Source organism: Brachycentrus maculatus, unplaced genomic scaffold (genome assembly GCF_059751285.1).
Source record: "Brachycentrus maculatus isolate JH-2025_06_01 unplaced genomic scaffold, ASM5975128v1 h1tg000261l, whole genome shotgun sequence".
Classification (NCBI taxonomy): domain Eukaryota; kingdom Metazoa; phylum Arthropoda; class Insecta; order Trichoptera; family Brachycentridae; genus Brachycentrus; species Brachycentrus maculatus.
The window spans coordinates 1,199,263-1,212,978 of NW_028281012.1; the positions used below are offsets into that span (position 1 = coordinate 1,199,263).

At 33.0% G+C, this 13,716-nt stretch overlaps 1 protein-coding gene across 1 annotated transcript; it reads left to right on the plus strand.

Moving 5' to 3' along the window:
• Positions 1–3,007: 3,007 nt before the first annotated feature.
• On the plus strand, positions 3,008–12,729 carry Syx6 (Syntaxin 6). Its single transcript, XM_088266074.1, has 6 exons — positions 3,008–3,186; positions 3,405–3,573; positions 5,117–5,212; positions 6,123–6,406; positions 7,085–7,179; positions 9,931–12,729. Exons 1-6 carry the CDS (start codon positions 3,152–3,154, stop codon positions 10,005–10,007), a joined length of 756 nt encoding a protein of 251 aa, XP_088122200.1. The 5' UTR covers positions 3,008–3,151; the 3' UTR covers positions 10,008–12,729.
• The last annotated feature ends 987 nt before the right edge of the window (positions 12,730–13,716 follow it).

Sequence of the window (13,716 nt, forward strand, 5' to 3'; positions counted from 1 at the left end):
TATGGCAACAACAACTAAAAAACAGACATTGTTTATTTCATTTTTGAATCTGCAAAAAAGTCGACGACAAGGTCGATTGAGTGAAACTATGGGGCATGTTGGACAAATCGCTCACTCCTTTCAAGAACGTCATAAATAAAAAAAACTGATTTTTCAGGAGAACGTTTTTAAGTTTAAAAATATAATACAATGTATTAAAAATAAATATGAAGCCACTTACTGAACTTTTCACTGTGCAACAGATCTTTTAAGGTAAAACCTGAAGGTTTTTTCTCCATTTGAAAAATATTTAGTATGTTAAAAAAAATAATTAAACAATACCTTTTCTTCAAAATGCAAAAACAATACTTTCTGCTCTGTAGCGGGTAAATATTATGTTAAAAGTACCTACGCCTCTTTTGCTGGGATATAGTACATTTTCTGGGCATTCCGAAAACATGCACAACTCAAAATTATCGATTTTTGATTTATGACGTTCTTGAAAGGAGTGAGCGATATGTGTATGTCTGTTGTCTATTTGGTGTATGCGGATGACTGTTGAGGATTTGCAACTGAGTGTCGAGAATATGTGATGTATGCGAGAATAATGAGAGGTCAATGAATGAAAGTAAGCCGAAAGTATAGTTAATAATATTAGTATAAAACCACTCACCGAGATTTTTATGTCTACCGGTTTCGAGACGTACCCGTCTCTTCGTCAGGACAATCACTACCATAACATGCAAACAATACCACTCTTCGCCACCATAGCACCATTTACACACTTAAAACTACACAAAATGTTTAACAAATACGATTTTTGGTCGACCCGAAGACCAACATGCATTAAAGGTTTCAGCACAAACATGCTTTACGAGCCGAGGTTAAACATGCACTAGAGCATGTGGTACTGATTGTCCTGACGAAGAGACGGGTACGTCTCGAAACCGGTAGACATAAATATCTCGGTGAGTGGTTATACACTAATATTATTAACATTTTTGTAAAAATATAAATAGGTAAAAATGACTTACCTCAAAGTAAATGCTTTAAATGTATTTTTTACAACGTTTTGAGTGTGTCCAAATATTTGAAAAAGTATTTGGACACACTCAAAATGTTGTAAATAAATTATCAGGTCAAATTATAAGCTTAAATAATAAAAATGAAAATGGTATTTTTTGGCGTTTCTCATGTGTGTGATTGTAATCCAGGATTCGGACCTTACACACTAATATAAGAGTTTCTTCTAAATAAAAAGCTTCTTTACATCTCACCAATAGATCTCTAGTGAAGTTCTAGTGATTCAAGAACAAGGTTTCTAAATTGGTTCATATATATATATAGAACTTCCAAGAATTTGAGTAGTGTGGTTGTCGATTATGGGTAGAATTGGTGAATGTTACACGTGTGTAAAGTTATCTTTTAAACAGCCCCGTAAATGCCCAGACTTCCATATTCTTCTTCATCTTTGATGAGATGTCAAACAATAATATACTTTAAATATTTATAATGTTGAGAATACGAAAGTATAGTATTTGAAATAGAGAATCATGCGACAGATTGCAATGAAAGAATAAATGTCTGGAACAAGTAAAAGAATTTTTATATATATTTTTTCAAAGGATCCGATGGTGGACGAGAGAAGGGTGAATGCCGTGAATATATTAAATGCTGTAAATACAGTGACTGTAAATAAAAATATGTCGATTCAAGACAAACTGACTGCACAAAAATAAGTGCTGGAGCCAATAAGGAAATGGCTAATAAGAATATATGGTATACATTTATTTATTTATAATATTATGGTATATATTAATATGTCCGCCTCCACAGTGTAGTGGTCAGCACGCTCGGCTACCGTTCCGGGGGTCCCGAGTTCGATTCCCACGGGGAGGATCAATTAAAAAAAGTTGATTTTTTCACTCTTATATTTGTTCAATATTACCCTAGACTGGTACGTGAAGCGGAGGGATGATCACCTTTCCTTCATGTTTTAACGATCAAGATATCACTGCGTTTATATGATGCAGTACCCTATGCACCATTGGGGTGTGGATAAGAGTTTGAAGAAGAAGATGTATTTATATATATATCTCTCAGATGAATGTGCGGTAAATCGATGATAATAGATGTGCGAATAGTGATATAAGTAAAGAAAGCTAGGCTGAGATAATCATCATTAATAAAATTAACTTACTAACTAACCATCACGCCGCTTCCCCTCAGGGGTAGGCAGAGAGAATAGAACGCCACACCACTCTGTCTTTGCAAACATTCTTCGCCTCTTCCACGTTAATGCATCTCCTCGTACATACCCGCAGATTGTTACGACTCCTAACCTAACCACTTTCAAGTATTTGGCATACCTGATCGTGCCATGTTTTTATCGGTCTTCCTCTGCACCTTTTTCCAATTACATTTGCCTCATAAATTTGTATTACCGTTCTTTCCTCACTCATTCGTTCTACATGTCCAAACCATCTCAACACACCTTTCTTAATTTTATCGATGATGCTTATCTCAGCTTTGCATTTCTTCCTTATTTCACTATTCGAACATCTATCATACATCGTTTTGTCGCACATTCTTCTGAGAGATGGCATTTCGACTGTATTCAGTCTACTTTCATCCTTCTTTTGCCAATTCCATGTTTCACTTCCATATATAATATTAGAGTTTGAACCAGGAATTGTGATAGTAGGTTTATAAAATAAAAGTGTTATATAAGAATTAAAAGGGCGGGAAATTTTTTCAAAATATTTATATGCTTATGACATCTATGGTATTGTTCCATAAGCTTTTTCAAATTATAATAGACTTTGCGTTTGCTGACTTACATGTCTTTAGTGTGGTTCTACGTACCGACAACAGAGTGCGCAAGTTAAAGCAGATTTTTTTGACAGTTGTTGTGTTCGGTTCTCAGACTGTCCGACCAAAATTCTCAGAAACAAACCCTTGTGCGAGGAAGGGATGGAAAATAAGGGGCATTATGCTTCTTGATTCGTGTGCAGGTATGTTCTGTCGATAACTGTTCGGGTGGGTGAGCTCAAATTGTTTCGTAGCGGAAAAAACTCAAATTTCGACTAGAAGTGCATAGTTTTGATAATAAAATCGTGTCAAATGCATCTGAATCCGCGGGCTTTCGGCCTCTGCCCTTCGGAACACTGACATGACTTTGGAAGACCCATTTTTCGTAGTAAAAGAGTAAGTTTTGACATTTTACTATGTATGTAATCAACAGCAAATGGCTACCATTAGTAATCAAGCAACAAAGGACAGCGATTTGCGCTGATCGCGATAACAATTTAGATAAGTCTGTTATCTGGTCGCATTGTTTAGGTAAGTATTGATTATGTGCGCGGCTCGTTAGGTGTTGTGTGTAGAGTAGCCATGGGACCTGAGGCCGTGGTTTCTGCTTGCAGTGAAGTGTTCAAGGCGCTGAACAAGACTCGGGGGCTGTACCTTCGCTGGCTGGAGCTCGGAGACGCATCGGCCGGCCCTGCAGGTGCGGAAGCCGAGTGGACCACCACGGAGCTGAGGAATGCCCTGCGCAGTATCGAGTGGGATCTAGAAGACCTGGAAGACACTATCAATATCCTTTTCAATCAAACTGATTTCTCTCAGTCACTTGCGTATTACCTGTCATCCAATTGTCTTTGAAATATTATGGCATATATTGATATATCCGCCTCCACAGTGTAATGGTTAGCACGCTCGGCTACCGTTCCGGGGGTCCCGAGTTCGTTTCCCAGGGGGAGGATCAAATAAATAGAGTTGATTTTTTCACTCTAATGTTTGTTCAATATTATCCTGGACTGATACTTGAAGCGGAGGGCTGATCACCTTCCCTTCATGTTTTAACGATTAAGATAACACTGCGTTTATATGATTCAGTAGCCTATGCACATTACTTGTCACCCAATTGTCTATGAAATTATGGAACAAACCCTTAAGGTCGCCACGAAAAATCTATTGCTTCTTGGGTGCATATATCTTGCAACCTTTTGCAGGCAATCGTATATGATACGATTATTTAGATGTGGGACTAGCCCACAAATATTTCTATATTTTAAATCTTCAACCGTATTGTCTTATTTGAATGACAGATTCGGACTCACTAAAACAGTGCCACCCCTTGCCAACATTTTTTTCATGGTTTTTTAATAGTTTTATTTCATATTAAAATCAAATAATTACTCAATATTTGAAGCACCAAATAAATAGGGAAGAACTATATTGAAAAAGGGCTCTGTACATAATTTTTCTATTACTTTTCAATTACAATCAACCACTTTAATCTTTTCTCAATATATGTACCCTACCTGTCTGCGGTAGGGTCCTCTCCCCTACATATATTGAGAAAAGATTAAAGACCCTACTTTGGTCAATCGGTTCCCGTAGGCCATCTATGTAAATATTTGCAAATCTTTTTTAATGTCAGAACGTAATAACGTCCTTTAGCCATTGCATTATATTTGTGGCGTGGAGAGGCTACTAATATTTTTGTTAAAATTGAAAAACGATTTTCGTGCATGCAGGGGTGAACTTTAATCTGAATCGGTTTGTCACACACTATGGTAATAATATTTTGAATACTTATTTCCAATCTTTATTTATGAAAACAAAATAAAACTGTATTTAACCTCTTAAGGATTCTTATATCGCTCACTCCTTTCAAGAACGTCATAAATCAAAAATCGACAATTTTCGGTTGTGCATGTTCTCGGAATGCCCAGAAAAGAGGCATATTATTAACTTAATATTTACCCGCTACAGGGCTGAAAGCGTTGTTTTTGCATTTTGAAGAAAAGGTATTGTTTAATTATTTTTTTAAATATACTAAATATTTTTCAAATGGAGAAAAAACCTTCAGGTTGTACCTAAAAAGATCTGATGCACAGTAAGAAGTTCAGTAAGTGGCTTGATATTTTGTTTTAAAACATTGTATTATATTTTTAAACTTTAAAAACGTTCTCCTGAAAAATCAAGTATTTTGATTTATGACATTCTTGAAAGGAGTGAGCGATATGTTATATGATTTTTGAAAATATGTTTTCTTTGTAGTACTTAGAACAGATTTTATGTATGTGTATGTGTGAACTGTGTTTAATATGTAGACCTTAACGTGTAGACAAGTATTGTAGAAAAAAATCCGTCTAAATTCAAGATTGACAATAAAGAATCAACCAGTAGGCGATACTTTATTGAAAATACTCGTTTGGAAGTGAAGGTAACTATGTTTGTGGATTGTTTAACATGCACTGTTTGGCAATCAGAACAAATTATTTGCTAAGAACATTTCACTCTCTTTTTACACTCATTTTTATGCTGTGTAACTACATATATCAAATTTTATTTATTGATTTGGCGTTTAATTTGTAGAACTCCATTTTAATTTATGTATTAATTTTAAATCAAACACATATTTTTTGAGTCTACTAAATTGTATTTTATTAACAAAAACGCATAAAAATTAACATTCTGACAATTGTTTCGCCTTGTTAGGGCATTATCAAACAAATAAGAAGATCAAATGGACTACGGTCCTTATGTAGCTATACAATTCTAAGTGACAGTTTTAACATGTGCAGCAATAATTTATGGGAGACAACAGTAGCTAATGGGGGATGTATAAAGTACAACTTAATAGATTGAAAAAATCTGTGTTTGATTTAAAATTGATACATAAATACGTATATTAAGTTGCATTCAAATTTAGGATATATAACCTGACCATTAGAAAGAATGTTAGAGGGGACTACTTAATATAACTTTTTAGTTGAGAATTGTGAACCTTTTTCTATGGTCACATAAAGGCGCAAACATAGAAACAGGTTGGGGTTTCTATGTAATGTGCAGGTAACCATTGTTTTACGCCCTTTGTCCGATTCCGAGAGACACTGGCATTGAAATAATCAGCTTGGAATGAACACAAAAATAATGCCCATATGACTCATGGACAAGTTTACGTTGCCACTCGAGCCGCACTTAAAAGGTCAAAGAGCTGCTGCGGCTCCAGAACCACACTTTTCTGACCCATGCACTAGACAAACATTATAGTCGTGTATTTTAACTTTTTTTATTTATATTATTATTTGTTTATAATATCCGATGGATCAACCAACGTATGTTATTCACAGGATATGAAGGATAAGATGAACATCAACAGAGGCAAGGAACGTGTCAGATTAGCCGAGGGTCCTGGCAGCGTACCCCCGCGGCACTCCACCACTAAGTACTCCAAGTTGCAGAACCAGACTGACAGCCCTAGTCGGTATGACGACAACTTCTTGGCTGATAACTCGGCGGTCCAGCAGAGGATGCTGGACTCTCAGGACGAGCAGCTCAACGTCATAAGCCACTCCATTGGATCACTCAAAACTGTGTCCCATCAAATTGGGGTGGAGTTGGATGAACAAGCAGTGTGAGTAGCATTTTGTTTATTTGTCTGCTCCCCATCTGCGTCCAATGGCGCAAAGCATCAGTTTGGTGGGCAATCTGGGGATTTCAGCACCCCGGAAGACTGCTGATGACCATTTATTGACCATACTCAGCGGAACTTGGGGGTGCTGGACTGATCTGGGAGGAAGTCGAGGAGATGGCATGTAACAGTGTGACCCGGAGAAGACTTGTGAAGGCCTAGTGATGCTCCATCTAGGGAGTGAACATGTAAAAAGAAGAAGAATAAGAGGAATAGTTCTAGCTTGTGTAACTTGGGTATTGGTAGTTTGTAAGTCTAGTTATATATTGAGGTAAGGTATCCGTGTCATAACATAAAATATATACAACCTGTTTCACTGGATTGAGTTTTCTTTCTTCTGGGTTCCATCTCCCATCAGAAGTTAGGTATCCCTGGAACCATTCAAATTATTCAGCTTGCAACAGATGTGGTGGTACCGAACCAGTCTCTCAGGTTCTACTGTTCAGGAGATTAATTTTCTTTGTGGTCTTTGGACTCCTCGGACCTTACTCATTGGAGATGTTCATATTTCTCTGTTTAAATATTTAAACCTCCGAGTTTTACTTAGTATAAAAGCGTGTTTTTATTTTATTATATTTTTGCATTTTTAATTTGAATGTTTTTTTTATTGTATTTTTGCAGCATGCTGGATGAATTCAATAGCGAGATAGAAAACACTGATTCCAAATTAGATTCTACAATGAAGAAAGTTGCAAAAGTTCTACACATGTCGAATGGTAAGAATATTTACATGTATTTCCTGAGGCTCCTGAGCGATTCTAACATTTAATTGTATTCTTGCATATCAAAATTAGAAATGTCCATTCATAATTCAGATGTATTTGTTTTATTGTCAATTTTTCCAAACTATCGCTATTTTCTAACATTTCTGTAAGTTCTATATTATGTAATAAACAAACCGACCTGAAGTTCTTTATGGTTTTTGATTCTGATATGGGACAGTTGATATGTTTCATGGAATATATATCGTTCACTCCTTTCAAGAACGTCATAAATCAAAAAACTTGATTTTTTAGGAGATCGTTTTTAAAGTTTAAAAATATAATACAATGTATTAAAAATATATATCAAGCCACTTATTGAAAATTTTACTGTGCAACAGATCTTTTAAGGTTAAACCTGAAGGTTTTTTCTCCATTTGAAAAATATTTAGTATATTTAAAAAAATAATTAAACAACACCTTTTCTTCAAAATGCAAAAACAACACTTTCTACCCTGTAGCGGGTAAATATTAAGTTAAAAATGTGCCTCTTTTGCTGGTATATAGTACATTTTCTGGGCATTCCGAAAACATGCACAACCTAAAATCGTCGATTTTTTATTTATGACGTTCTTCAAAGGAGTGAGCGATATATTTTGCATATTATATAAGTGCAGTTACCATAGATAATATTTTATTATCACTTTATGGTACTATAAAGTAGATAAACGCTAGTTGTACAAGGTAAGAGAAGTAAGCGATGAATAAATGAGGTTGACTGCTTATTGTCTTTCAGGTTGTTAATTTTTGTAACACTTTGTAGAAATACACTTTATGTGAAAAATATTGCGTGCATGCGTTCAACAAAATGCGATGTTTTACCAAATCTTCTTTCACTACCATTATGGAATTGATAATTTAACATTTTCAGTGTAAAATTCAGGGAAATTTTTTAAAGTAATAAATTTTTCCATATATCATCGGTGATATTGCAAATGAGCGAGAATGACACTAAAATACAGTGCCCTAAAAACTAAAAAAATCCTAAAAACCTTTTAAAAATAAATAATAGGACTCAAAAATAGTACATATTTGGAAAATACCTAGAAAATATCTCTAAAATGTAATAAATCTTCATATATATATTTTTTAAAACAAACAATAAAATTTCAGCTTTAAATTTAATATTTTATTAAAATCAGAGTCATTACAGTATATTACAATCTCTGTAATTTAAAACTATGTATTTTATATCATGTAGAAATAGATAAAAAATGTTTTAAAAAACATTTTTGAATTGTCAGCTTTGTTTTGTGAAAAATAAACTGAAATTTAATTCCATATGATATGTTTGAAAAAAATTATGTTTGATATTAAGATTTTTTCTATTAAGATTCATATTAAGATTCCATAATGTAAAACCTCTTAACTCCTGCCTGTTTTGTCAACCTTAGATAACAGCGACTCCCTGCACAGTAATCCTTCATTTTTATCGCTAATTGCTGTTGATATTGGTATTATTGTTTCAATTTTTTTTAAAACAAAAACCCAGTTTGTGGTAAGACTTCTCTACTCAAATATTTCCAAATGCCAAGGTTTGGCGGCAGGTATGTTTTTACATTCGCATAACGGTGGAGACTGACCAGAGAATTTCGTTGTAACGATGGAGCGATGGAGCGCTCGGTTCACTGTACTGACTGCCTGAATGCTCGCATCGTAACGTGTTACGTTACTCCGGTCAGTCTCCACATAACAGTCGCAGTTTAAGCCACGCCCACATCCGTGGTAGTTCATATTATAAAGATACTTTAGTGTGATATCTACAAATCAGTAAGAAAGCTTTTGGTAATGCATTATTTCTTATAATTTTTATACAAATTTATTGACGACACTTGACCAAAGATGTCCCTGTAAGGATATAGTTATCCTTTTGATTGAAATATCAACTAAAATCAGTTAGAAATCAAAACTTTACATCTCAGGGATAATGTTTTATTGATTTATTTTTTCAAGTTTTCTTCTTAATTTATCACATTTCTGATCTAGACGCGCAATAAAATATGTGCATAATAGCTATATGTACCATATTTATTGGTAAAACTGTAAAAGTTATAATTTTATGAGATTATTTTTAACTCGGTTGAATTTGAACACCTTTCACGCTTCAAACACGCGAGCGTTATGATTGGTCGGACTGATTTGTACCACAAAAATCAATCTGTAGTGTGTAGTACCTTTTTCTGCATTTAAAGATTATTTCTAATTTTGTTTTATAAGGTGCAAAATATTAGCGCCTCATTGTTTGACAAACCATATCACCTCCCCTCCGGGCGGGGCAACTTTCTTACTTGCGGGGATACATTCAATTAGTGTCTTTATATACATGTTTTGAAAAAAAAAACTGATATGCGGATGGGTTAAACTTCTATGTTGTTGCCAGAATTCAATATTTTTATCTGTGCGTTGTCTTCCAAATTCCAATTTCAACTTGTTAATGTAGGCACCAGAGGGTAGTCGGTAGGAATAACGCATCCCATTCTTACAATAGATGTTGTTTCTCGAAGTTGCGGTCATCAATGTTATCAATGTTTGACAAACCAGAATATGGTCCAATTGTTTGACCTGGGATCGTAACAAAGTTTATAATAAAACCTCTTGAAACAATCTCCACTGTCAGAATGCAGTGCATACAGACTTCTAAATGCGATCTGCTGTAAATGCTATCCCCATTGAAGAGCATAATAAGTTGTTTTATTTCTGTTACAGATCGAAGACAATGGATGGCTATTGGAGTTTTGTCGGCAATATTAGTTGTGATAATTATAGTTTTTTTATTCATGTGAATTATTTCACCAATAAATCGTTCTTTGTTTGACAAAACCGTGGAGATGGAAAAACTAATTTTATCACTAAACGGTTTTGTCAGGATAAATATGTAGTGGGATATTTCTGCATTTTGTGGTTTTGGTGGACTTGTTGATGTAAACACAAAATATTTCAGATCCGGGGGCTGGAAATATATCTCTTTCGAGGCGCGAGGCTCCGAGTATCAATAAACTTATGGATATTGTTAAATATCTCACTACTAAATCAAACGCTTAAAATCAGCAGTTTACTGCAAAGCTATTGTATGTATGTACACGTGTGTAAGCTTTTTGACATGATTTGTGATGTTGAAAATGGGAGGTATTGTTTTTTTGTCCTTACAGAATATTATTTGAAATTATTATCATAATTATATTCATAATTCAGCACTATTATTACCAACCATTATGTTTTTCTTTGAAATGGTGCTGTGTGTATGAATTATTCACATTTACGTATTTATGTATTTTCATTATTTACATGTATTTCAAGTATCAATTTTTTTCCAATATACCTGTGATTAATCTGTTAAATTATTTTTTTCAATTTCTATTAGATATTGTTGGTGAATAACCAAAAATTATCTAATATTGTTGATATAAATGTCATAAATATTAATGATAAAACTGATGGCTAGTTTCGGTAGTTTTTCATAGGTATTGCCAAAATGAGTAAAGATGCTATTAAATTGTGAAGACAGTTTTTCAAAAACTTCAAGAAATTATGCAAAGAACATAGATATCATAAGTTTTATTTTGAAATGAATTTGATATTCCTTAAATTATATGCGCAAACTAAATTCTTAATTGATTTTGCTTGGATAATAAAATTTGTCCATACACCAATAGGTTAATGATATGCCATATGTTTTTTTTAAAATGATACATTCGTAAATATTTTCAAGACATACAATACATTTGCTGTAAACCATTACAAGCAATATTTTAAGTGTACACAAATACTGTATTTTACCCCACTAAAGGGTTGTTTGAAAACAATTGGTATCTCAACAAAGTTATTGAGTATAGGGAATAGTCTATATTTACAAGGCTTACACCTAATTGCGTTACATAAAAATTTCAATAACAGATAGCTGCACTGTATCTTGCGATGTAAAAAATGATCATTAAAGCAGAAAATATCATATACCCTATATAAATTAGGACTTGTATTTACACACATTTATAACGCATATTCAATCTCTGTTGAGATATCAATATAACATTTTAAATTCTTTTTTAAATTGATTTTATACTAAAGTTGATTTTGATCAAACAAATGAATTATTTCATAAAAATTAAATTGTATCATGTACATAATAGATTTGATTTGAATCATTGTGAGCAATCGCATAGAGTTTATGTTGTAAAGTTTTGAAATGTAGTTACCTGATTTTCATCACTGTTTTCGTGTTATTGTCTTTAGACACATAATAATAGCGTAAAGTAGTGACAATAATCGGTCTTTAAATACTGAAATTCTAAAATGTTTGAAAAATCATGTGTAGCTGTAAAAATGTTCATAATGAATTTTTGTGGATATTTTTAATGTATGTAATAGTCGAAATTAGCATTTCTATCCTAACCCTGAATATCACATTTTAACACCCTGAACAGAAAATGGGCGTTCAGTTGAGGAGAGCTTTGCGCAATAGACAAAGTCGCAAACGGCAATTGCTTCTATTGACTTTGTATATGATCAATTGGTTGCATCAATGAGCATCATTTGCCTCCTTCACCGCATTTGTTCCCAATTGGTCGAGTGACTGTGCTGTACTTTGTTTCAAATGTGGAATACTCACAGTTTTAGATGTGAAAAATTGTTTTGTATTACGTTTCATGAAATGTCAATGGATTGTTTTGTAGCACTGATTGATATGTTGCCAATTGTCAAACAAAACTCCTTTATTATTATACTTACTACTAATATTCATAGCATGTAATATCTTCTTGGTTTTTTCCTAAATCCTAAATAAACATATTTTTTATATCATTGTAATGAATAAAAAAACTACTAATATGCATACATTTTCTTCTAGTGTCTTTTGCTTTCTAATAGTGACAATTTGTATATAATATAATATCTTATTCATATTTAAAGATTGTATAATAGTGTTTACTACTGTAAATGCTATTTGATAAAACGTTTTTTTTAATGCTTATCCAAAATCAATAATAAATGAAAAGGGTCATGTACATGACCACACAATTTTTTCTATCTATGTGAGCATACATATTATGTTTACTATCGCAAAATAATTTCAATGATATAATTCCTTAAGAAGGAAAAAACTATACAGGACAAAGAATAAGCCAACAAAGGACTTTCAAGATTAATATAGAATTCCACATCATCGGTGGGTGCAATGCAACAGAAGTATCAAAGATGGACTGAACATTTTTTAAAAATGAAAATATTGAATTATTCCTTATTTTCTCATTCATTAGGATGTTTAAGACTGGACATGATTATAATATGATGGGACTATAGTTATTGGCAAACAAAAAAATTTAGCTGAAGAAGCTCTCTGGAAGCTGGCAGCTGAATTTTTAATAATAAATAAACTTAATTTTTTTTTAATGCTTTGCCAAAAACACATAAAAATTTGACCCTAAGTTGATTCAAATCAAGCGTGGCCAATTACATAGTTGACGATAAGGAAAATTTTGAATTTCCCAGATTTTAAAATTAAAATAAAAACTAAAATAGATACATTGAATATGAAAAAGAAATTTCACATTGTATATAATTACCCGTATTCAAGAAATATGTTGAAAATTTTATTACTGATAGTAAATGAGCCAATCTTCACAGCCTATATCTGACATTTGTATTTCTAAAACTTTAATTTTCTCTATTGTAATTCAGAGATACCCTTGTACAAAAAAAAGCAAAGCAAATACATATATTCTTTCAAGATGGCGTTTCGTTTTATGTAGAAACATTAATAACAAATAATAATAACATTGTCTATTTATTACTACATATTTATCCACCAGTTGTCATAATATTAGGTGGAAAAATGATACAATATTTTTTTTAAATACATAAACATGGCAAGACGTTTGGCATTTGAGCTTTCTTTATTTTTTCTATTTGGTAAAGTTAATTGTAAAACATACAATATTTCAAAAATATGTATTGTATGAAAGTTCGAAGACTTGTTCTAATTATCTAGCCAGTTAATTATTTGTCGTCAAAGCTGTCTTTCTAATGGATTTGGCTATGCTTGATTCAGACTAACTCAATCATAGAAATTCCACTCAACTGTACTCCATGACGAGTGAATCAAGGAGGAATCGATTTGAGATATTCTATTAAAAAAATATATTACGAGGTATGACACAAACGGCATGTCTTCCAATATATTATTTGGATCATTACCAAACGCTTTTTGTCTTATATGGCAATACAAAGGTGCTTATTCTGTACGCGTAAGGTTTTAAAAGACATTCAAAGTAAAGTTTATACAATTTAAAGTTTGTAAAATATAAAATTGGACAGCATTTAACACTGTGCTCGTTTGCACATTTAATCGGGATCTCTCGTTTGGTGCTGGTAGGAGTAGTTCAACTCTTTTGAGTTTTCGGGAGATTATAAATTGTCAACTAATCTCATTGTCATTTCTCATGAGTTCTCAATCCTGTCCCTCTATATTCACGAAACTTTGAGAAGGGACACCAACGT

Bases quoted from the DNA above. Each gene is read 5' to 3' on its own strand.
- Syx6 (XM_088266074.1), top strand. From the start codon at position 3,152: ATGACTTTGGAAGACCCATTTTTCGTAGTAAAAGA. The intron at 3,187-3,404 runs GTAAGTTTTGAC...TTCTGCTTGCAG, and splicing joins CCATTTTTCGTAGTAAAAGA to TGAAGTGTTCAAGGCGCTGA. The intron at 5,213-6,122 runs GTAACTATGTTT...TGTTATTCACAG, and splicing joins ATACTCGTTTGGAAGTGAAG to GATATGAAGGATAAGATGAA.